Genomic DNA, 27160 nt, shown 5'->3' with positions numbered 1-27160 from the left:
CACACACACACACACACACACACAACCCTAACCTTAACCCTAAATTCACGCCCTAAGTTTCTCTTTTTGATAGAGAAAAGATCACAGATGGGAAATGTTGCATATATTATCACACTGGTCACTGTTTTGGCTGGTTTTACTTAACTGTTTTTGTTAAGATTATTTTGATGTTTTTGTTCTTTTGATTTAAAAAGAAGTCTCACTGTACATAATGGGAGTAAGATCTATCTGATTCTGAGGCCTGCTCTCTATCCACTATAATTAAAAACAAGTATTTCAATATGTCAATTTCTCAGAAGAAGAAAAAAAGATCCTGACTGCTAATCAGATAAAGTCCAAATTCTTTATTCTTGTATTCAAGGTCTTCTATCAAATGTTCTTACCTATCTTTTAAAACTTTATTTCTCACTGTAGAGCTTAGCACAATGCTTGGTACATAGTAAAATCTTAATAAAAGTTCACTGGCTGATTAACCATTCTCTAAAACAATTCTAAAACAACCTTTACTTCATGGAAATTGGTCATTTATGGTTTTGTTCAATAAATATTTACATATGTATTATTTACTTTCAATAATACAATGTTCTATGATAGGTGCTGAAGAAGATAAAAGACAAATAAAACTAGATTTAAAAAATATCTTTCAGAGGCTTGTCATTTATAGGGCATAAGACATGTTCCTGAAAAAGTCTATATCCACTTCAGCTCCCCCGCCTTTGTGCTAATTCCTTTACCTTGAGTGTCAAACCTATTCATATTTGAAAATTCAGATAAGTCCTAGTTCATTTCTGAAAATTTTCCTGACCATTGCAGTCTGAAGCATGTAATTTTTATGTCTCTAATTCTTGCATCACTTATAATCTACAACTTTTATTTAGATCTATTCCAGTTCTCTGAATGTTTTTCCAATTATAATTGCCTTCCCTCAACTAGATAGTAATCTCCAAGAAAAAAGAGAAATATCTTAAATTTCTTTGTATCTAAGGTCAAGAATATCAAAGGAATTAATGGAAAAAAATACAAAGGAAGGTGATCTAGCCATAACAGACCAAAAATTCTATTATAAAGTTGATAGTCATAAAAACTATTTGATAATAGCTAAGAATTAGAGTAGTGGATCAGTGGAATAGGTTAAGTATGTAAGACACAAAAATCAAGAACTATAGTAATTTAGTGTTTGATAAACCCAATGATTCTAGCTTCTGAGATAAGAATTCACTATATGACAAAATTTCTGAGAAAACTGGAAAATATTTTGGTAAAAACTAGGTACTGACTAACATCTATTTCCCTATACCACGAAAAGGTTGAAATGAGTTCATGATTTAAACATGAAGAGTGATGTATAAGTAAATTGGGAGATCAAGGGATCATTTACCTGACTAATCTTTGGAGAAAGTAAAAATCTGTGGCCAAAAAATAACTACAGAACATTATGAAATGCAAAATATATAATTTTAATTACATTAAATTAAAAGATTTTTGCACAAACAAAATCAACGTAGCCAAGATTAGAAGGGAAGCAGAAAAAAGGGAAATAGCCATTATTTCTGATAAAGGTCTTGTTTCTAAAATAAAAAGAGAATTGATTCAAATTTATAAGAATACAAGTCATTCCCTAATTGATAAATAGTCAAAGGATATGAACAGACAATTTTCAGATGAAGAAATTAAAGCCATTTCTAGTCATAATATGTTCTAAATCACTATTGATTAAAGAAATTCAAATTAAGACAACTCTCAGGTACCACTTCACATCTCTCAGATTGGCTAGATGACAGGAAAAGATAATGATAAATGTTGGAGGGGATGTGGGAAAACTAGAGTACTAAAACATTGTTGGTGGAGTTGTGAAATAATCTAACCATTCTGGACAACAATTTGGAATCATGTCCAAAAGGCTATAAAACTGTGCACATACTTTGACTGAGCAGTGTCACTACTTGGTCTGTACCCCAAAGAGATAATAAAAAAGGAAAAAAGACCCACATGTACAAAAATGTTAGTAGGGATCCTTTTTGTAGTGGCAAGAAATTGAAAATTGAGTGAATGTCCATCACTTGGGAAATGGCTAAATAAATTATGGTGTATGAATGTAATGAAATATTATTCTATAGAAAATAATGAGCAAGCTGATTTTTGAAAAACCTGGCAAGACTTACATGAATTGATACTGAGTGAAGTGCACAGCAACAATAAGATTATGTGATGATCAACTGTAATGGACTTGGCTCTTTTCAACAATGAGGTGATTCAAGGCAATTCTGATAGACTTGGGATGGAAAATTGCTTCTACATTTAGAAAGATAACTGTGTTGACTGAGTGTGGATCAAAGCATAGTAATTTCATCTTTTTTGTTTGTCTGCATATTTTTTCCTTTCTCATGGTCTTTCCCCTTTGGGTCTAATTTTTCTTGTATAACATGACAAATATGGAAATGTATTTAAAAGAATTAAACATTTTTATATAAGATTGTTTGCTGTCTTGAGGAGGGGAAAGGTAAGGAAGGAAGGCAGAAAAATTTGGAACACGAAGTCTAACAAAAATGAATGTTGAAAACTATCTTTACATGTATTTGGAAAAATAAAATACTATTGAAAATAAATTTTTTAAAAAAAATTTCTTCATATCATCCTCATTATACATTGTAGTATACTACAAACACAGTAATTAATATAGCTATATCACTCTGGGAATACATATGATTCAGTGCTAGATCTACAGCGATACTATCTGGATTCAAATCCTGCCTCTGCCACTTGCTACTTGTGTGAACTCAGACAAGTAATTTACCTTTTCTTAGTCTCAGTTTCCTCATTTATAGAATAAGGGGGACCTCTCTGGACTCTTCTTGATTTATTTTTGTGAATTAAGGAGCTTAATTGTTTGAAGTGTTTTTCTACATTGTTTAATCTAACTTCTTTTGTCCTATAACTCATCCCACAACGCTTAAAAAACCAAATCTTGTCATTTGACATTTTATTCCTCCAAAGTGTGCATTCTTGTCCAATCATAACATTTTATCATAACTAAGAACCGAGTTAGTTTTTATCTAATTCACCAAAGATAAAACCATATTCAATGTAGTTTCAGTGTTAAGTATATTTATTGTATTTTAATTTCCCAAAACTGGTAAACCATGTTAGAATGTTTATGATACTTCTCTTAAATGGAGTCAGTAAGCCAGAATACCCATTCCCAATAACAAGTTTAGTATTGAACATTCTTTGTGTTTTTTTAATGAACATGTAAGTTGATTTTTCTTCTTTGTTTTAAATCTAAAACAGGATTCATATTGCTCTGACACTTATCTAAACAATGAAAAGTTTCTATTATGAATATAACCCTGACTTATGTTCTAGAAGGATTAAAACTGTGAAATCTGATGTTATATGGATATTGTCCAAATTGACTTTTTCTCTAATTGGTCTGCTTGAAAATTAAAACTATACACACATTCAAGTTACACAGATATCCAAACAGACATTATGTTAATTCCAGCACTAATTACTATTGTTAGATATTAATGCAGAATTATCTTACCAACTATAAATATATTTTAACTTTAAAGCTAAATTATGAATCACTACACTATTTAATAATAATGTAGTGATTTAATTCAACTTTGGACAAGTTGAAGCTTGTCCAAAAGACAATCGAAAGGTGCATGGTAGAAAGTGATAGGTCACAACACATTACAAATAAGGGATTTCATAGGAGAAGCATTACAAAGGATGTCATCAAAGAAAACCATGATTAGAAAATGCAGGTAGGTAGCCACACAGTAAAAATGTGACCAGGAGAAAGTGCACATGATTCACTGATATCCAAATACTGTTAAAAGAACTTGAGAGAGGTCTCAGATATAGCAAGTGGTAAACTTACAACAGAACATGTATAAGAATCAGCTAGGATAGAGAGGCAATGACAGGTTCTGTATCATCAGAGGAAATATATTCATTAGCTAGCTCATATTTCCACAGAAGTAAGAGGCATATTGGTATGGTAGGGAGTCCTGAACTGTGAGTTAATTTGAATATTGGCTTTGTCTTAAGTGTGTGACAACAGTCTACTCTTTTAACCTCTTTTAATCTATGAACTTTAGTTTCCTTGTCTAAAAATCATTAAGTACCTACTATGAGCCAGACACTATGTTAGTTACTAGAGAAATTTCACTGCTTTCTTCAAAAATTAACTGGAGGAAAGCACTTTAGGATTTACAGAGTGCTAGTAAATATTATTACATTGCTTTCTATGTTCACTGAAATTCTATGCCTCTCTGAGTACTTAATTATACCTAACATACAACCAAGACATTACTAAAACTGCCTTCTCCATAAAATTTCACTATTAACTCTGTCTGGAGTCTACCCAAAGCTACTACCAAAGAATAAATTTCCTTTCCCACCTCAGCTATCCCCTCCTATTCCAACTTGCCCCAAAACTGCTTCTCCCCAGTGCCCCACACCAGATCTTCACAATTCTTTCATTGTATTCTATGGAAATACTGCTCTATAATTAACAAACATCTTTTTTTCCTTAAACCTCTTTCTCATTCCTTGCAACTTCTGACATATTGACATCTGCTTTCATTCTGATAACACCGAATATCTGGTCACCGTTTCCAAAACCGCAAGCATTTTTCACTCAGAACTCTAGATTACTGGTGATGGCGTAGGAGGGAAGTGAGTGGAATGCTTCACTCAGCTGCACAATGGAATCATCATACTCTTGATTTTTATTTTAATTCATGCTACCTAATCTTAACTGGTTTCTCAATAGAACAAGACAAGCCTACTTACTCCTCTTCAAATGATTACTGATTCTCTATACCCCTCAAAACAATAGCTTTTCCAAACCTTTTCTCCTTTTCTCAAGCTTCTCATGTCATCCTCTGTGTTATGGATCTCATCTCCTATTTCATCCCCTCCCCAAAAAGGAGATCATTCACTGAGGTCTTTTCTTCTTTTTTCCCATTCATCTCACATCATGCCCCCATTTCATCCTTCATTCAAAAGAATGATGATATGGTCCTTCTGTTTGCAAAGGGCAACCCTTCCATATGTATCTTAGATATCATCTCTTTTGTTTTCTCCAGAAGACTGCCCCCACATAATTCCTATTCTCTAATCCATGATCTTAGTAAATAAACTTTTATTAAGTGCTTAATTAATACCAGGCCTTATGCTAAGAAACTGTGGTGAAAATATGAAAAACAAAGATAGTCCCTGCCATCAGGAATTTATAATCTAATGAGAGAAGACAACACATAAAAAAAAATGAAAACCAAGATGAGGAAGGTTAGGAAAGAAATATAGAAATGTAGTGGAGTGCGTTCCAAGGTATACATACAAAGATGATTCAGTTTTACAGGATGAAAACATTCCTGATAGTGAGTTTTCCTAAAGACGCTGAGGAATCCAGTTCCCAGAAGGCAAGATGGTAAGAAATGAAAAGATATTTTATCTAGAAGCTCTCTTTAAATGATACTGGAAAGAGTTCTTTGTTTTACCTTCCAGCCATCCTATCAGAGGGGCAGAAGATACACTGAAGGTACTAGTGAGGAGTAAATACCAAAGCTGATGCAATCTCATATGATGATTGACTTTCCAGTTAAGTTTTCATAGGGGCATGTAGAATCTAGTCCAAGGAGTTTGAGCTAGTGGGAAATGAATCACTCCTTACCTAACAATTCCTTCCTTTTACCTACAAATATCCCCATATCTTCCTGATCCTTAAAAATCCCACACTACATCTTACCATGACCAACAACTATGTCCTATATTTCTCCTTCTCTTTTCAGCTAAACTTCTTGAAAAAACAGGCTACAATTGATGCCTACTCTTCTCTCACTCAATTCTAAGCTCTCTTCAACCTGACTTCTGACTTCACCATTCAATTGAAATGAAATACTTCAAAACTCTTTCTTTTCCATGTGATCTCTCTTACTTGATGATTTCATAAGTTCCCATAAGTTCTATTATCATCATTATGTAGACAGTTGAGGTAACACAGGTAACATTCTAAACTCCTCTATCTCATTCACTCCATATATTCAACCAATTTCCAAATCTTGGATTTTTTTTCTCTGCAACATTTTTGACTTCTACTTTCTTTTCACCACTCACACAATCACTATCTTGTTTCAAGCCCTCTTATCTCTTGCCTAGACTTTGTCAATAGCCTTCTTTCTAATTGCTCCTGTAAAGGGCTGAAATTCTTGAGTTAATACACTGAGGTGGGACAACTGAGCACTTAAGGCTAATTACAGATTGGACAATACTCTATAAGCATATGCTTGGAAAATGGCCCTTCCCACTATTCTGTGCTGGATTGATAATTGGTATTTACAGAGAATTGTAGGAGGGACTAGGGGTGGAGTAAGACTAGCCAGAGTCACTTCTGGGCCAGAGACAAAGAGGAGAGGTCATGGAGATTATGCGTACATCTAATTCACTCTTATCCCCAAGGACCAAGAATAAAGACCAAGGACTTCTGCTTATCCTGACTCAGGCTGATTCTAAGGTATCCAGGCTCGCTAACTCAATCTTTACAGCTCCTAAATCAAATTTTTCCTTACTCCACACAACTGCCATACTGATGTTCCTAAAATATATTTCTGATCTGATAACACCTTTTCCCATTCAATAAATTCCAGTACCTTTGTTTTATCTTCCAAATCAAATATAAAATCTTTTGTTTGCCATTTAAAGTTCTCTAGAAGCTCAGTCCTTCCCTCCTTTCTAGTTTCATTGTTTTCTATTCCCTTCCACACATTCTACAATCTAGTCATAAATTGCATTAAGGAGATAACTAGATTCCTTTATTATGAGAGCACTATTCCCTATTATATCCTCTTCTACTTCTGCATATAAAATATAATTTTAGTAAAGCTGATCTTCAGAGGATAGATATACAAATGTGGACAGAAATTCACTCTATCCACAGTTTTCTTAAGGGAAAGGTCTGGAACCTAATTCCGATAGAATCTAAGATATTTCTGAGGTTAAAAAAACTCAAGAAATTAAGGAATCCCTAGAATTTGGTCTGATTTATTCAGAACGCTGGAGTTTTCAAGTCTACGTTGGCCCAAACTTAAGAAGTTTCCCATGGTTTCTATTAATGTTTAATTCATCTGGTCAATATGGATCTCCAGCATATTAGATTAATCTATCATTTTTTTAAAAAGATTATGTGTTAGACAATCTTGATCATAAGCAGACTCAATACAGTACTGACTCATTAATATGGATGAATAATTTTTAGTTATTCAGTGAAAGCACTGAAGGCAAGATTAGCTTTGTATAGACCATATAAACTTCTAGTCAGAATTTTTTCCAATATACACAATTCTACCAATTTAATTCTTATATATTTTTAGTCAGGTAGTATTTGATATAAAGCAAATCTTCAATCTAGTGACCAGATCATTAGCTAACATGTCAACATCTTTGAAAGACACCTCATGAAAATATAAAATAATTTGTCTGATGTTTAAGCAAAAAGAAAAAATTAGCATTCCCTAAAATCACAAAAAGCATAAGGGGAATGATTCAGAAGTCCTTGAAACATAATGGTCTTTTTTTTTTAAGTGGAATATTCTAGAAGTGATTCTGAAAAAAAAATAGTCTAATTCAGCATTATTCAAAAATAATCAACTTTAAGGATTCAGTAATAAAAATGTTATGATAAAGCTCTAAGAAGTTGGTGAAATAGTATGGAATGTAGGGAAAAAACAGATCTTGAATCATGATATGAATTTGAATCCTAACTCTGCTCTATCCTGCCTATGTGAACTCAAGCTAGTCACTTCATCTCTCTTACCTCAGTTTCCTCATCTGTAAAATAAGATTGGACTATGATCCCTAAAATCACTCCCAGTTCTAAAACTTCAAGATTTTATAATCTTGGATGAAAAAATAATTCCACTTCATAGGACAAGAGAGATAGCACTAGAAATAACTAGAAAGAATCTTCTCAACTTATAGATGAGGTTACCCAGAAAAGTTAGCTAATGGTAGATGAGAGCAAGATCTCAGTCCCTATGCAATGTTCTTTCTCCAAACATATTACTATTCTGAAGAGTTCTAGAGGCTGATATCAAGGAAGATGGAAATTTTCAAAAATTCTTGAGGAGTGAACAAATATTTAATGGATTAATAATCTAGTCTGTACCACCAAGATAAGAAAGACATTAACATATGTGTCCTTTTCTCATTACTACTTTACGGTCATTGGCAATTATGACTAATCAAAATAGTCTTTAAGAGCAATTTCTGAAAATTATTTTTATGTCTTTATTCAAGCAGACAACTTCTGAGTACAATATTATTATATATTGTTATAATTTCCAGGTTCAGTAGGGTTTTTTATTTTTTAGATGTGTAAAGATTTTTAGTATTATGTGAAAAATTACAAAATATCTAAAGTAGAAAACTACTTCTTCTCTGGATCTATAATTATTGTTCCCATTGCTCCCTGTCCCCTTAATGTGATTTTTCTTAAAGGCCAGTCATTGGCCATTTCCATTCTCTCTTTTTCTACTTTCGCACTTGGCAATTTCTAAAAAATTTCCTGACAAAAAGAGCATTTTGTTTTACATATCTCTAATGCACTTAGCTATAATAGACACTATAATAGAATATGTCTTACTTAAACTTTGCATATATCTCCCTAGTTCCTAGCATAGTGCTCTGTACATATTAAATATGTGGTTACATATATCACCTGTACCTTTTACAGTTAAATATTTCCCATGGTCCTGCCACTGTCTCTATTAAAAATAACAAATAGATAGAGCAATATTCCACATCTGGTTTGATGGCATCCCTTGCCTTTGCCACACCAACCATTTCTCTGAAAATCACTTTTTTAAAGCAAATAAAGTAATCATCAGAGATCCCCCTACAATAAATAGATACACACATATATGAACATGTGTGTATATAAACATTATATATTATTAGGTATAATATGCCATATATCACATATATAGTATATAATGATGAGATAACATTTAAGAATTTATGCAAAATATTATGTGTATACCATATAATATGCTCAATGCATTATCTAAAATATATATTTCATATATTATGCTAAATATACATATATAACATCTGTTTCATTTGGCTGTCCACAGACTATAGACACTAGTAAACTTTATTATTTCTTTAAGAGTTCAGAGGAATGTTCTAGAAAATCAATTTTTGCTATTACTCAGTTGAAAATGTCTTACTATGAGTTTTTTCTTCCAATGGAGTCATAGATTGTGTAGATGTACTTTGTTTTCTGAGGATTTTTGAAGAATGTGTGGAGAGGAAAAAGAAGAAGATGACAAACTTTTCCTTGTCAGAACTGTCTTAATTAATATGTTATAAAGAAAAACCTTTTTAAGAGTTTGTACAGATAAAGATTCTGATAAAGGCCTCATTTCCAAAATATATAGAGAATTGACTCTAATTTATAAGAAATCAAGCCATTCTCCAATTGATAAATGGTCAAAGGATATGAATAGACAATTTTCAGAGGAAGAAATTGAAATTATTTCTAGCCATATGAAAAGATGCTCCAAATCATTACTGATCAGAAAAATTAACAAATTAACAAATGTGCAAATTAACACAACTCTGAGCTACTACTACACACCTCTCAGATTGGCTAGGATGACAGGAAAAGATAATGATGAATGTTGGAGGGGATGCAGGAAAACTGGGACACTGATACATTGTTAGTGGAGTTGTGAATACATCCAGCCATTCTGTAGAGCAATTTGGCGCTATGCTCAAAAAGTTATTAAACTGCATACTCTTTGATCCAGCAGTGTTACTACTGGGCTTATATCCCAAAGAGATTTTAAAGCAGGGAAAGGGACCCACATGTGCAAAAATGTTTGTGGCAACACTTTTTGTAGTGACTAGAAACTGGAAACTGAATGGATGCCCACTAATTGGAGAATGGCTGAATAAATTGTGGTATATGAATGTTACAGAATATTATTGTTCTGTAAGAAACAACCAGCAGGATGATATCAGAAAGGCCTGGAGAGACTTACGTGTATTGTTGCTGAATGAAATATGTAGAACCAGGAGATCATTATATACTTCAACAACAATACTATATGATGATCAATTCTGATGAATATGGCTCTCTTCAACAATGAGATGAACCAAATCAGTTCCAATTGTTCAGTAATGAAGAGAACCAGTTACACCCAGTGAAAGAACTATGGGAAATGAGTGTGGACCACAACATAGCACTTCCACTCCTTCTGTTATTGTTTGCTTGCATTTTCATTTTCCTTCTCAGGTTATTTTTACCTTATTTCTAAATCCGATTTTTCTTGTGCAGCAAAATAACTGTATGGATATATATACATATATTGCATTTAACATATACTTTAGCATATTTAACATGTAATGTTCTACCTGCCATCAAGGGGAGTGGTGGGGGAAAGGAGGGGAAAAGTTGGAACAGAAGGTTTTGTAAGAGGTCAATGCTGAAAAATTATCCATGCATATGTCTTGTAAATAAAGTTACAATAAAATACTTTTTAAAAAGAGTTTGTATGGAGCTGGTAAGTATATTATATCATGGAAAGATTTTCCTGTGATGACTATTAAGGACAAAGAAAAAAGGATTAACAACCTATTTCCTAAGAGAGTAAATTCAACTTTAACCTTAAGGAGAAATATGAAGAAAATTCTTAAGAGACCTTACATTTGTATCTAAAGTGAGGAATGTTCAAATTGTATTTCTGGAAAAGGAGCAATTTACTATTATGCTGAGAGTTTGAAATAAACCTAAATGTAAATATTCTCATTGCCAAAATATTAAAAAGTTATATTTTTATTATTGAATTTACTTGCTAATAAATTCTTCATGAGTATTATTAGAAAAAAGATTTCTCCTGGTCATTCAAAATGGGGTTTGAGTCAACTGGTCAATGAGAAAAAGTTGGAATTTTACAAATAAAAACTATCGAATTAATTGCTTTGGAGCTCAAAATGATAAAATTAAATATACAAGTCAATTGGCAAGCTGAAGGGTTTACTATATACTATAGTACAAGTGAATACTTGAACCTATCTACCTTTTCTATGTATATGTTTATGTTAAATGGGTTATATGATAAAAAGTTTTGTTATACTAAAAAATAAAGTACTTAGTACTTTAATATAATTATTGTCAGTAATAGCATTGCTATAATACTTCAATGACCAGAATGATCCACTGTATGACTACATATAAATCTTTTTGATGTCCACATACCTCCATTTAATATTTTTTCCAAGAAAATGCAGCCTTTTGTAAATGTCAATTAGAAAATAGATGCAAGAAGGAAAATTACATTTTCAAACTTCACCAATATTAAAGTTAAGTTCTTTCATTATATATAATTGTTGAACCCATTAGAAGCAAGAAATAATGAAATAAAAATTAACATATAAATCCATTGAGAATGAAATATTGAAATAAGAGAACTGAATTTTTGAAATAAACCACATTAAATAATATTAAATAATTGAAATAAATAAATTATTGTGATAAATAACAATTCTAGATGCATGGAAGTCTTTAACTTCACAAGGACTTGATCATATTTAACCTGTGGAAATATTAACCTCACAGAGCTTCCCTAGCAACCTTCCAGACTTAGAGATAATATACTAACTAAATCTAGGATAGCCCTCTGGACTCTAAAGAAAAATATGATATTCTAGTAAGCATATGGTAATTGCAGGTTCTAAATATTTGTAAGTTTATTACTCCCAAACGTTATCCATTTTTTGTATATAGAAGGCATCAAAAAAATTTGAGTAAGTTCATGAATGACATAAATAAAATTCAATTTAGGAGAATTTAGAGGTATTTATTTTCCTAATTGTTTAAGGTCAATGGAAACAGTGGATTCTTTGGTCCAACCAAATATAGATTTTTCTATTATCATGGCATTAACATCTGGTTTAAAAGTGGGTGGTTTCAAATGTGTGTGTGTGTGTGTGTGTGTGTGTGTGTGTGTGTGTTCCAGTGGAAAATGTAATGAAAATATGCCAAGACCAAATGTGAAAATTAATCACATCAAGGGTCTCAATTACTTCTTTTCTTACATATGTACATGAAACATAAATTCATTTGGTGCCACCCGGACCTAGTTTAGGGATCTACAAAATTAGATTGAAACAAACCAATAAGTACCTCATTCCAAAGTTCAAGCAAAGACTTTATAAAAATGATTTGCTTAATCTTCTCACATTACCTAAGACAGGACCAACTATCAATTTTTTTTTTCAAAATCCTAAATCTCATTAGGCAAGTCAGTGTAACAAATAAAAATGAGAACTCATTATTTACCCAATGCTCACTCTACTTTCTGAATGACCAAATAGCAAATTAATTAAAAAGAACTTATTACAATGTTTCCTCTGTATATAAACGAATTAGCAATTTATCCAAAATTATATTTTAACTAAGATATTTTATTTCAATGGTAATAACACAGGAAATATAGGTCAACAGCTGTTACCAGTAGATCAGATTATTTCCCTGTTCTGAGTTAGAATTTCACCCCATGTAATTTATTATCTTTTCAGGTTTTTTCTTTTGGAATCTTTGGTAAAACAAAATTTTTAACTTGCTATTATTTCTGAATTTAATAGTTTAACCACTTATAAATATTGTCAACATAAAAAACTGAAAGGTTATTAATAGACTGCCAAAGTCAGAATTCTCTAGTTCCCTATACATATTTAAAAACCTTTGGATTATCTTTGACTCTTCCACATTTAATAAGATGAACATCTCAAACTTTACATAGTTTTGTGAAATTCTAGGCATATTCAAAAAATCTGATTTAGATCTTATTCTTTGAAATAGGGAGGGAGGAGGTTCATTTAAAGGCCCTTTGTCTGTTCTATGATACTCTTAAAAACTGAAGAGAAGGCTAGGCACATTATAGATTTCCAGACTTTCATCGATCTTTCCCCACACTCTGATTTTTTTTTTTTTATGATCAGAAGTACCTCAAATGAAATGTAAGTTCAGGGATCAGGATACCAGATAAGAAACAAGTCAAAAGGGACATAAACCTCTTGTATAGTGAAAGAAAATCAGTCAATTGATAAGTATTTTCCTTCTCTATGTCTAATCCTTTTGGAAAGTGGTTTTGGGTTTTATTGGAAAATTATTAACAAATAATTGCTAAGAAAAATAATGTCTTTTATTTCATATGGTTTTAATAGTATTTTCACAAATATTTTATTTCATGTCTACACACACAACACACTCCTAAAGGCTACAAAGGACAAACTTTTTTTTCCTAGCTTAGGAATCTAATACAGAGAAATTTGGTAATTCTTCACAAACTTGCTATATGACTTAAACAATATCTTCTTATAGATGACCTCTAAAGTCTTTTTCAACTCCAAGATTCTATGACAGCATTTTAAAAGTGTAGTTTATAAGGGTATATGGATAAACTAAGGGGACTTTGCAGGTTGCTTATTTTTAAACTGTTGTTTTAAAATTTCACTATTGATTTAAGTCTTTATTAAAAGGTACAAAACAAACATACTGGAAATTTTTGTATTATACTTATTATTTGCTCAAATAAAAATTCTATTACATTGTGGAAAATATGGCAGTGAACATTAAAACCAAAGTATGCCGGTTGATAGATGCAGATTATAATATTAACACAAATTTATATTGTACTTTAGGGTTTGCAAAGCATATTCATCACAACAATTCCATGAGGTAAAATATTGCAAGCATTATGATTCCCATTTCAAAGACAAAAAATTGAGGTTATGACTTTTTCAAGGTCATAAAAATAATAAATGTCAAGTTGAGATTTGAACCTTAATCTCTTCAGATCATGAAAATATTTCCATCATGTCAATCTGTATAGATCAGGGGTCTCCAAACTGGGGGCTGGAACATTATATGATCCCAAGGGATGGATGATCAACCAAATAAAAAATGGAAATATGCATCTCATCCAACCCTCTCACCATAATCAATTATGGATTTGTCTCCAACACATCATCACCTTTAACATTCTTGCATTTAGCTTCCTTCTATGGCTAGTTTTTATAGCTGCATCAGGCACAGATCCCTCCAGGTGGGAGGGATATAACCTAATCTGACCCAATCATTCATCCAAATTTCTACTACAATCCCCAATCCCAAGAATCATTACACCCTCCCTAATCATTACTAGTGTGCTCTGTACTACAGAAAAGTGAACAATGAATCAGTTCTCTTTACCTCCCCCACATACTTTTTATTTTTCAATGGGAAGGAGAGAACAGCAGAGTATAAACAGGCATAGTAATATAATTACATTATCTTTCCCCTCAAATCTACTTGTTTTCCAAATTTTTCTATTTCTGTGGAAGGGACCACCATCCTTCCAGTTCCCCAGGTTTCAAGCCTCCTCCTTTATCTAAATGTTTCAATCAAATAACTCACTACCACTACCCATCATATCCTTTGTCCCTCTCTCCAAAAGTTTTTAACTCATCCTTCACTGAGAAGAGAAGGTTCATTTGCCTTGAGCATTCTACATGTCAAAACCTTTTGTGTCCTAGACCCCCTCCTCTTCCATGTCTTTTGGCAGCTTGTACTCTCAAATATCCTTTCTCTAACTTTTAATTTTGTCTTCTCTATTGGTTTTTCCCTCCTTTCTACAAATATGCCTAGATCTGTCTCCGCATCCTTAAAATTTCTCTTTTTGATCCTACTCTCCTCAAAGAAATCATGTCTTTCACCTAACTTTGGGCCTCATTACTTAATGAAACCACTTTCTTCAAGATAGTAAATGCTTTTTTAGTTGCTAATGGTGATGGCCCTTCCTTTCTTGGCCTTTTGAATTTCTCTGCAGCATCTGACAAAGGGTACATTCTCCCATCTGATTTTTCTGACATTGTTTTCTCCTGGTTCTCCTTCCACATATTTGGTCAATCCTTCTCAGTCTCTTTCTTTTTTTAAACTAACTCATCATTTTTATCACAGTTTCTGAAACTGTGGGTGTGATACATGTGGGATTTTCTAACTGAATGTAGGAGTCATGAAACTGTTATTATTATCAGTAAATGTTTGATTTGCATACCTATTTTATATACCCATATGACTGAGGTCACCTAAAAAATTTCTTGGGCAAAAAAAAAAGTTGTGAGTGGAAAAAATTTAAGAAGTTCTGCTCTACATACTATACCCCAACTCTCAATCAATTCTAAACTTCTGTCCTGGTTCCTCTTCACTGCTCAATGATTTAATCAGATCCCACTGATTCATCTATCATCTCTGTTGCAAATAATTCCCAGAGCACTACAGTCAGTCTCTCTCTCGAGGTCCAAGCCTTCATTATCAAGTTCTTATTGGACATTTCCAACTGAATAACCAATCAGCATCTCAACTCAATAAGTCTAAAATAGAACTGATTATCTTCTTCACTGTCAAACCAATTCTTTTTCTTAATTTCTCTTTTAGTTACACTAATTCACAACCACTGAGTCATCCTCAATTCCTTCTTTTCCCTCACTCTTCATTCATATCTATAGATTGCCATATGTTGTCCATCCTATTTCCACAATATTTCTCAAACCCCTTCCTTTCTCTCCACTCATATGTCAATCACCTTACCTAGTCTTCCTGACTACAGACTCCCTTTTTTCCAGTAGATCTTCAGCAAAGCTGCCAAACTGATAATTCTAAACACAGATCTATTATCACTCTCCTACTCAGAAAGCTTGAGTAGCTCCCTATTGTTTCTATGATAAAATACAAATTCCTACGTTAAGCAATTAGCTCTCCATTCATCTGATATCTACTGACTTTTCCAGGCTTATAGCACATCATTTTCTTTCATGTAGCCTCCATTTTGGCCAAAGTGATCTACTTATAATGTGCTCTGCAAATGACATTTTATCTTCCATCTCTAGTTTTTGATAGGCTATACCCAATCACTAGAATATATTCTCTTTTTTCTTTCACCTCTTGGAATCTCTACTGAAGTGCTACATTCTTTATGAGGCCTTTCTCTATCCTTTCTGGTTGTTATAGGAAGTACTCTGAAATTACCTGATCTGAACTTTGTAAATAGTCTGTATTACTTTTCTGTAAACATGCTATTTCATTCCCCCCCAAATATAAATTCTTTGAGGACAAGTACTATTATACTTTTGTCTTTGTGTATGTAGCACCTATCAAAATGTCTGGCACATAGTAAATAATTTCATAAAAGGTTATTGGTTTAATGGGTGGGGATAACAGAAGTGTGAATAGCTTGGAGATCTACCTGGTAAAGTTTCAAGATCTATTAGTAAATAATGATCACCTAGTTGAAGGCAGTCAGCTTAAACAAGTTAGAGAACTTAGGAGCTAGAAATAACCTTAGAAATTATCTTCTTCCTTTCCCTCATGAAGAAACTTGAGGTTCAGACAATTAAATGACTTTGTGTACTTCTTACATTTAGCAATTACAAGAAATGGATTTATAATCCAGGTATCCTGACTCCCAGGATTTGTTCAAACAGAAGATAACCTTCTTAATTGATAATCAGAAATATTGGTCTCTTCACTTTTTTACCTTTTCCTTTGTGGTATTCTTTTAATTTTCTAATATTTTCTAATATAATTAACATTTTCTATGGAGTCATATTAGCTTTAAAATAATATGTGAAGAGAGTAAATAACTATATCCTCTTTGGTGTAAATTTACACTACATGGAACAAGACACTTTCCAGATGTTATACACTTCAGAAAAGAGATCCATAATTATTAGGACACGCTATTGAACAAAAGTGAAATACAGCTCCAAAGTGCTCTAATATAAGTTGGTGAGTGTCAGTGACCAACAGGACAAAATTGGAAAAAACAAGCTTCTAATACCTGAATAAACACCCTATAATTCATTGGGAAAAAGAAATCAATGATTATCACCAGAATGCTCATACAATAGAGCTGGATAGAGTTTAGATCCTGGTACTTGAAAAAAAAACTAACAGCTATAGCAATTTCAGTAACAAGACAGTAAAATGAAAAAAAAATTTTTTAAAGCTTTTTCTCTGTTGACACATAAAGAATTCAACTCCTAACAGGCCTTTGTACTTTAATTATGGTCAACTCAGCTACAAAAATTCAAATAAACAGGTTTCATGCCCTCAAAGAAGTAAAGTCTCCTATTTTAAAAGCTTATTATTGGATGTTGCCATTTTAGGTAACTTGCCTAAGGATAGACACACACTAAGTGGCAGAGTCAGGATTAAAATCCAGGTCCTTTGAATGTAGATGCCATGTCTAAAAAGTTAAAAAAAAAAGTTCCTCTCATTAGAGATTGTGTTAAGTGTGTACACATTTTAATAACTGAATTATTGTAGTATATTTTGTAAGATCATAGAGTCTCAAGAATTTGGCCCCCAGAAGCCATGTAGTCTGACCTGTACTGGTAAAACAATCCTTTCTGTAACATTAAACAAATGGCAATCCAGTCTTCACAAAAAGACCTTTAATAAGGAGCAACAACTACTTCCCAAGGAATACTGGGGACAATTCTAAATATTAGGGGTGTTTTCCTTGTATTGAGTCTAAAATGACTGTAACTTTAATCCTTTTTTTCCCTATGTTCCCTATGTTCCTATGTTCTATTACAGAACAAAGTGATTCACACTTCCAAGTAAAAGCCTTATATATACTCTGAAGTCATTCTCAAATCTTCTTTTCCCTAGGCAAAACATTTCCAGTTCCTTCAGCAAATTCTTAATGTGGTTTCTAGGTCTTCGATGTAGACATAAAATGAGGTAAACAATGCTACAGAAGACAGAAAAAAGCAGAAAACAGAATTGCATAAGTAAATACTGAAAACAATATTAAAAAGATTAGTATTATCGTATATATACGACAAACCTAGAAGGAAAGGAGATCCTTAAAATTGTAAATTAAAGTTCTACAGTAGTCAAAATGGCAAAGGAAAAAGCTTGGCAGTACTGAGAATAAGGGGGGGGGACACTTAGAATTGCCAAATTTGGAAGCAAAAAAGGATCATAAAAATCTTCTATTTTAAACACACTTGTGAAAAAACTTGTGAGAAACCCAGAAAAATATGGAACAACTTCATTATAGTCTCAAGGGAAAAACTATTAAGACAAAAATCCATTACCATCTAGTAATAGATTGTAGAACCATAAAATTTTTCTTCCTTTAAAACAAATTATATACAAATATATTTCACTAATTTTTAAGACTTAAAAATTTTAAATGCAGAGCACTAAAATGTTTTAAAAGAAATATATTTTTAATTTAAAATAAATTTAAAATCAAATAATTCTGTAGGCAAAGCAAAGTAACATCAATACAAATGACATCACAAAAAACTAAATCTATATTAACAGATAAGAACTAATAAATTACTCATTTATATTTTTTATAAGAGGTGTAATAGGGGGTGAACAACAAAGCCTAGCAAACATTACAGCTAGTAAACATTTTATTTCTTAGCCAAACAGAAATGGCAATTAAGTACAATGCAAATTAGGCTATGAACCTATTTGAAAAATCTTGAGGAGAATGAATTAGAATGACATATAATACTAGTTCCAAAAACAGCAAGAAGGCAAGGGAAAAACAAATTTACAATGGAAATAAATTATCCAGAGAGCATTTAAGAATGAAATTGGAAGGATGATATAGAAAGCAAAAAATATGTGTCTGGATTTTAATAACAAACTATTTTCTCCATCAATGACAGCGGAAACATGCACTCTAACATCATAATCCTTAATGTGCTATGTAAGAAAGTAGCAATGTCACTAAAAAAACAAAAAAGTGATGAGCTAGATCAAACAGAAGACATCTGTACTCCCGTCTACACTATTATTCTCAAAATATTTTGAGATGTGTATAATCTATATTAGACTGTTTACTGTCTCAGGGAGTAGAAAAAGGGAGGGAGAGGAGGACAGAATTTGGAACACAAAATTAAAAAAAAATGTAAAAAGTTGTTCTATGTGTAACTGGGGGAAAGTGAAAATTTTTTTTAAAAAGGGTATCTGTGCAGTAATGAATTGAACCAGCTACACCCAGCAAAAGAATTCTGGGAAATGACTATGAACCATTACATAGAATTCCCAATCCCTCTATTTTTGCCCACCTGAATTTTTGATTTCCTTCACTGGCTAATTATACACTATTTCAAAGTCCAATTCTTTTTGTACAGCAAAATAACTGTATGGATATATATATATATATATATATGTATATATATATATATGTAGTATTTGACTTATATTTAACATGTATTGGTCAACCTGCCATCTGGGGGAAAGGGTGGAGGAAAAGAGGGAAAAAGTTGGAACAAAAGGTTTTGCAGTTGTCAATGCTGAAAAATTACCCATGCAAATATCTTGTAAATAAAAAGCTATAATAAAAAAATTAAAAAGGGTATCTGTGAGAAGGGAAGATATCAAACTATTGAAAAATACTACAAACATAATTAGTACCAAAAAGGGGAGATAAAAATTACCATTCCATATGAAAATAATTTACACATGTGTCAAGGGCATCCTTGATGAAAATATAAGAAGAGTATTGGTAGATTCTCTATGATATCCTAAAGCAAATAACAACTTAAATAGTCATAAAACTGGCTAAAAGTTGTGGAGAATACAAGATTTCACTATCCTTACTATTTACTGACTGACTATATAAAATATACTGACTATATAGAAAGCATTTATTCATGGGACACAATGTTTCTTTAAAGTGTTCTCTCCAACAAGGCGTTTCTCATGAATAAGTTAAGATCACAAATGATTACTAGATAGAATCAACAACTGAGAGAATCTTGATTATCTGATTATCATTACCAAATGAGCTATAAAAGAGATGTATGTTCGCCAGAAGTGTTTGCAAAATTCAAATGGAAGAGAATTCTTATGATTGATGAGGTCCACCAGATGTTGCAGTTTTCAGATGACATTGGACAGATTGCATCAAGCCCCAGAACACTGCACAATTTCCTAAATAAAATCCAAAATAACTCAGAGTTTGTGTCCTCAAATGTATGAGAAATGCCTATTGTCCAGATCAAAACATGAACTGGGATGAACAGCCCATAAAACAAGTCCATTAGATATATGACTGTGCTGATGTATATATATTGCATAGTAGATAGGACAGAGCTGTGGGCTTGGAGTCAGGAAGAGCTGAGTTCAGATATGGCTTCAGATACTTAAAGCTGTGTGGCCCCATGCAAGTCACTTCACCACTTTTTTTTCTATTTCCTCATCTGTAAAATGGGTACCACCCCCCCCTAAGTTTTTGTGAGGGTCAAATGAGATATTTGCAAAATGCTTAACACAGTACCTGGCACATAGCAGGCACTATATAATTGTTGGCTATCATTTTTATTATTTTTAATTGTATGTACAGATCTATACTCATATCTATGTTTATGTCAACGTCTATAGATGTAACATTGCAAATGGACATTATGTTGTGCCCTAAACAGGAGAAAAGGAAGCAGCCTGGTCTGCCCTAGAGAAACTATGCAGGTGTTTTCAGTAACCTCAAATGTTTTTTCCTGAAAAAAAATTTCTCTCTTTTTTAAAAACACAAATGTTCTTTTAATAATGTTACATGGATGCAAAATGTGAACTACCATAATCTCTAAGGAATGGAAATTATATGACACTCAGAGGCAAAGGATAAACATGTGATTGAAAGAAATAGGTTGCAATAAAATACCAAGGAGGATGCAAAGAGAATAAAAGTTATCATTAAAAGGACATATGATCAAAAAAGATGATATGGGAAGAGAGATAATAGATGGATGGCTACCAGCTGCATCGGTACCTACGTAATGTCAAGAGAACAAGAGGAAGACCCTAAGAATATAAGATAGAACCATCATGGAGACTTCACAAGAAGACATAGATCAAAGTTTTAAAAGATAATATGTTGATATGGTTAGTACCCACATTAATTAGATCACATATGCATTGAAATATTAGTTAGAAATTAAACCATCTGTTATACTTGAAACCCAAAGTAATATAAAACCCAAAAGATACAAACAAATAATTTGACAAAAGATTTCACAGAATATTAATTTTAAGTACCATAGTGATAAAGAAGACAGGAAATAATATACTGTTGTAGGGAAAATATAGTTTAGAGATTTAATTTTCATGTAATTGATAAGTTTTCATAGCATTAACATCCTCACAATTAAATAATCACATTGATCTGGAAGATGTGATATATACATATGTGTATATGTGTATGTGTACATGGATATATGTATGTGTGTATAGGAAAAAAAAACACTTTGGAACCCTAATTTAATCAGCTTTACAGGTCATAAAACTTAACATAATTTGCCTTCCTTATCAAAATTGATTTTCATATTTGGAACTGAAATGAATATAATTTTTGGATTCTCTAATTGTAGAAGTCACTGTTCACATAAATGGGATTCCTAATTCAAGTGAATTATTTTACTTTTTTCCAGTGAATTATTTGCAACTCAACTGGTTATCAATTCACTATAAATTGCTTTTTTTTTTTAGGTCTTTAATAAATTGAATAAATGAAACTAACTGAAGGTGACCATTACTAGACTGTTTCCTATAAAAGCCTTTTAAAAACCTGAAATCGTTACAAGATATTATCACTATTGGATTATCTCTATGGCTCTTTTGAAGACCAAGAAAACCATAAACTTTGAACCATCTTGTCCATTTTTTCAGTAATTCATATTCTGATGCCTTTTTGTGTTAAAGAAGTAACTATGAGTTCCCAAAGGTTATGCCAGGAGGACAGAAACTCTAAAAATTGGAAAGGCTTTGAGTATAGACCCAGACACAGACTGTATGTCTGCTTTATGAACACCAGCCTAGCTAAATACAGAATAATTCATCCCCAGAAGACAAAATCAAAACAACTCATAAAAAGATCTAAGACCCACAGTCTGCATTAGTAATAGATATATAAATCCTTGAAAAATCAAAGTATTCTATCCAATGAAAGGCTTTCCAAAGAATAAGAATTGGTGATACTAGTTAACTTTTGAAACATAATATTTATGAGCTTGATGTGTTTTAAGATGCTTCACAATGCATAGTAACTGTCTCTTTGTACATTTAGTGACTTAGATATTAGTACTTTTCTCTGTCACCCTTTTCCCAGTTTAGTGAGTGGCTGCAAGTTAATGATTTTCTGGGTACAGACCCTAAGCTACCCATTTATTTAAAGACCATTTAAAAAATGGTTCTTGCTATAGCTGAAAGAATACACAAGATGACCTACCTGTCTAACATGGGTTCTGATTTGGTTTCAAGGTTCCCTTTTCTCTAGTTCATGCTAATTCTGCCCTGCTGACTAGCTGCATGGCTTTGACATTCTGTCCCATCTGATTTCTGATTTCTACATAATCCTGGCTTCTGACTGTACTGGGAAATGATCAAAGCCAAAAGGTCTTTGACTTTCCATTACATCTTCCCAATTTCCCCTCTCCCCTACTCTGGATTGTCTCTTCAGTATGATTGTATATGTCTGTCTCCCTTGTGCTATGAGCCCTAGTTTCCAGGTCTTTTTCTAATTAAAGAAAGCCAGAATTGCAAAGAACCCATGTGATTTTATAATCCTATCTACAACATACTTGACAAGTAGTTAAACTATCTGGTCATTGCTTAAGCTCTGTAGTGACCAGGGGAAGCTGATCATTTTATTTGGGGACCAGTTCAATAATTAGGAAAGACTTTCTCAAAGGTAGCCTAAATTTGCTTCCCTGGATTGGTCCTGGTTCTCCCCTTTCAGGCCAACCTTCCAAATATTTGAAGAGTGCTATTATATCCTCACTAATTTTGTAAGATCCTTCAACTAATAATTCTTATTTATGTAGATTTAAAGGCTTGCAAAGTAAACCGTTTCTGACAAAATTCTTGTGCACACTTTTCCTTACAAAAATCTTGTGAGGTTAAGTATTGTACATACTATTATTCTTGTTTTACAGATTAGAGAGCTGAGCCTTCAAGAGGCTAAGTCAACATAACTATTAACTATCTTAGATGAAACTTTAAAAATCAGGGCTCCTGATTCTAAGACCAGCATTCTAACTATCCACCATCATTCAACCTACAGATTTCTTGGAAAAACTTCATGAAATTTGTAAATTAATGCATGAAATCAAATTATCTTATATTACTTCTTTCAGTTTTATATCCACAACATTTTTATATGTTCATATTGTTCATTAATTATGCCACATTTAACTAATTTTACAAACTGACTTATGAGTTAAAATAGAGTATCAAAAATTCATAAAATCTCAGAATTCCCATGATAATTTGTAAAAAATTTGTCAAATGCAATTTCCTATTTATAAAATCCTTAATTAAATCATAATATCTAAGTTAATACCCTATTCTGCCTACAATTAGTATTTTAAACCACCTACTTTCTCTTTCTATTCTGTAATGGTGGAGATTATGATGGTTCATAATTCTTCTTCAAGTTGTAGATTTTAATCTCTCCATCGATCTTGCTTTTTTCATCTCTTGGTCTCCCACAGTTCACAATATTCAAAAAGACAAAAATGGCTCTCCTTTTTTAGCCCTCTGTCATGTATTTCTTTGTTGACCCTCAAACCTACATCACTTAGTGTGATCCAGCTGCAGTGACACAAAGATGATGCAAATGGTTTTGCTTTCACTTTTGTATTTAAGAATAACATTTATTTATGAGCACTTAATAAAAGCTCTGGAAGCTAATGCTGATGAGAGATTCCCTGTATAACCATAGAATTCCTTGGAATGAATCACTTTTATCCTAGAACTTCTTATACTCCACATTCCACTTTAACAATACTTTAAGAATCTGATTATTATCATTTACTAAGCCTTCAGAGCAAAGTACAGAACTTTTAAAGAACCAATTTCTACTCACAAGGTGATTTACACTGCAACATAGATGGATAGATTGTTTCTTCCCACTTCTTCCTGACACTGTCCCACCTCCTTTACCTACTAGCTTAGTTTCCTAGTTTTTCTATTAATTTCTGAAAAGTATAGTTTTATTTCTTTTATGGCTATATTTTCCCTGAAATTTATGACAGAATAATCAAAATCAAATACTATGCTAGAGACTATTTTCCTTCTGCCCATTTTTTAAATTTCATCCAGGATACTGACATCCTATAATAGATGATATGTGTAGGTTTTCTAGTATTTATGGCTTTTTTTTTTTTTAACATTTATTTCCTTTGTTTGTTTGTTTGTTTTTTAGCTTATAGGGAACTATCTTTTTCTCCTTGCCCCCACCATATGGAAGGGGGGGAAGCATTTTAAAAAGCAATATTATTATAGAATAATTTCTGTAATCATACCAGAGAAAAATAATGACTACTCAATAAAGTGGCATACAAATTTTATGCATAGTTCCCTTTTTGTCATTTTAAGTTTTGTAGCTCCTTTTCTCTACTTGAATGCAGGTTGCCCTGCTCTTATACTCCACAATAATACTTCTTACTCTCCTAGTTTTTATAGGGTTATCCACTGTAATAAACTTTTCTTTATTTTTTTTTTATCAGTATGGTTATTTGAATAGACATAGCAATAGAAATAGCAGCTCTAATGTGAATACTTAATTTTAAGTGGAGTTTATAGCTTCAACAAGGAAAAGAAAAATGACATTTCACACTATGCTATCCCAAATGAGTTAAGACAGATGACCATTTTATTACCCATTTTTATTTCAGTGATTTCTTCTATTCAGGATATTTCTTTTTTTTTTTTTTTAAATCCTTTGTTCATTGATTATTTCTACTTCACTAAGTTTCTGTTAGGCTCTCCTTGGTGTCATATCCTTTTTTTTTTTTTTTTTGACTTGTATATTTTATTTCCTTGTTTTGCATTTTTCATTTGACTGACAGAATATTTTATGAATTACACTTTCTAATTACAACTAACTTTCCCTATGCCCAATTTTTTTTATTGAGTTGACTAATATTATCTAAGACTCTTTAACCCTCCTTTTCAATGTATTCTTGATACTGTAATTCTATCAACTGCAAAATGATAAGACAGGACCAAAAAATGCATAATTTGCAACTCATTAAAGCACATATGACACAGTCAGCATCAATCATTGTCACCTAATAGAACAAATCAAATGGGAAAGCAATGAATATGTAATTCACTCAGATGCTTTCTAGAGAGAGAGCACTGGGCCAAAAACACATATACACAAATGGTTATTGGAGTATGTGGGTGACAAAAGTGAAGCATGGAAAGCCAACTTGCTGTGTGGAGTGGCTATAATAAACGAGGTGAAAAATTGCTTATTGTGCTTTTTACTCAGTGACAGTTTGCAAGCTTCCTGTTATTCAAGGCCAATTTAAAAGGAAAGATGAGAACATAGCATTATGAACCCCAAATACAAATTAGTAGTCCAACTGACATATTGTACCACAACCTGTGCCCAGTGAAAATTCAACAAGTCTAGATTTTGAAGGGTGCATGGAAAGATAGATGGACGACTGCCAAGAAGCCCATATCTTTCTTTGGATTAACACCAGGGATATATTGTTCCAAATATTTACCTAACTTGTTTAGATATCCATTTGCACTGTTCCTATCTGCTCTGATGGCTGCCTAGAACCTGGGATATTTATGAACAACCCTGGAAAGAGTTGATGCTTCAAAAATAGGCTTGTTTTATAGGCCTTGTCTTCCCAAGTATATTTCCCTAATCATCAGATACTTTCTGGAATAAGAGGCACAATTCAGGCCTGTGGCTGCTGCCGGTGTGAGGCAGATTTTGTGGGGAAGGGCAGTTGTTTTCTTCGGAAGCTGCTGGTGCACTTACAGACGGAAGAAAGGATGGCTGCTCTCTCTGCGAGGGGGGGGGGGTGAGAGGTGGGGAAGAGGAAAGGAAGAGGGGAAGATGGGGACGAGAAGGTGCACCCCACAAGCATCAGTCCCCCAGTATTGCCAATTCCCCCAAACCATGCTCTCATCTCTGGCTTACTGAAAACGAGCCCCCCGCCCTAGCCTCTCTATCGGGGCTGCTGGAGCTCTCAATACACAGACCGGGGACAGGGATTCATCCGTCTGGTTCCGGGTGCCGAGGGACAGGGTGGGCGCGGGGGCAGCGAGGAGTGCAAAGCAGGGCAGGTGGGTGCGTGAGTGGGTAGGTGAGGGGGGTCCTTGCGGCCATAAAGAAGGGGTAAAATGGTGGGCGAAGAGACATCTTCCGCAGGGCCCCCGTGGGGCCCTTTCGCCCGCTCGGTACTCACCCGGGCCGGCCAATGCGGGTAGCCCTTCATCTTGGCGAACACCAGGTCCCCAGCCTTGTACTCGCGGGGCCGCGGACGCGCCATCCGGAGTCGCCTCTGCTTCCCTGAAATGTCGCCGCTGAAGATCCCGGGGGGCCGCCCCCCTGCGGGCTGCGCCCCGCGCGTCCCCCCGGCCTCGGAGCCGGGACAGCAAGGGGAAGGACGGGGCGAGGTGGAGCCGGGGCCGGGAAGGGAAGAGAAGCGGCTTCGGGGCGGCGGCGCTCGGCCGGGCTATGCCTTCTCTCTCTCCCGGCGGCGGTGGCGGCGGCGGCGGCGGCGGCGGCGGCGGCGGGAGCCTCGGCGATGGAGGGGGCGGGGAGCGGGGCGGGAGGACGAGGCGGGGGGAGGGGGACGGGGACCAGGCCCCGGCAAATCACAGCCCCCGACAGCGGGGGAGGGGACACAGCGGCCACCGCGCGGTCACCCCGCGGCGTCCAGGAGAGAGCGCGTCCCAGCGGCTCCGGGCTCCGCGGCTCTACACTCCTTCCTGGAGCTGCGGAGGCGAGCCCGCCCGCTGGTCACAGCCGCCGCGTAGTCCGCCTCATCCCCCCGCGGCGGCGGCGGGCCTCCCTCCCCAGCCCCGAGAGGGCGCGGATGGGTTCCGCTCCGAATTCCTCCTCGGGCAGCGGCCGCCAACACGGTCTTATTATTGTTCTCCCTAGCCCTCAGCATCCCCCCTCCCACCCCACCCCCCAGCCCGCCGTCCTTTCCCCCTCCCCTCCCCTCCTTTTCCTCCTTCCCCTCACTCCCTCCCTCCCTCCTGCCCGCCCGCCCGCCCGCGCTCCTTGCGCGGCTGCTCCCAGCGCTGGCAGTCTTCGGCCGC

At 34.3% G+C, this 27160-nt stretch overlaps 1 protein-coding gene across 2 annotated transcripts in view; it reads right to left on the bottom strand.

Moving 5' to 3' along the window:
- Positions 1 to 26465, bottom strand: part of HDGFL3 (HDGF like 3) — a 190152-nt gene extending 163687 nt beyond the window's left edge. For both annotated transcript variants that reach the window (XM_051981179.1, XM_051981181.1), the window contains exon 1: positions 26299 to 26465. In XM_051981179.1, the coding sequence (XP_051837139.1) occupies positions 26299 to 26382 (84 nt within the window). In that variant the 5' untranslated portion in view covers positions 26383 to 26465. The remainder of the gene's footprint in view (positions 1 to 26298) is intronic.
- Positions 26466 to 27160: the final 695 nt, after the last annotated feature.

The sequence above is a fragment of the Antechinus flavipes genome, chromosome 2 (genome assembly GCF_016432865.1).
Source record: "Antechinus flavipes isolate AdamAnt ecotype Samford, QLD, Australia chromosome 2, AdamAnt_v2, whole genome shotgun sequence".
Lineage (NCBI taxonomy): Eukaryota > Metazoa > Chordata > Mammalia > Dasyuromorphia > Dasyuridae > Antechinus > Antechinus flavipes.
Note: the sequence above shows the minus strand (reverse complement) of the source record. Positions and strands in the feature narration are given on the sequence as shown.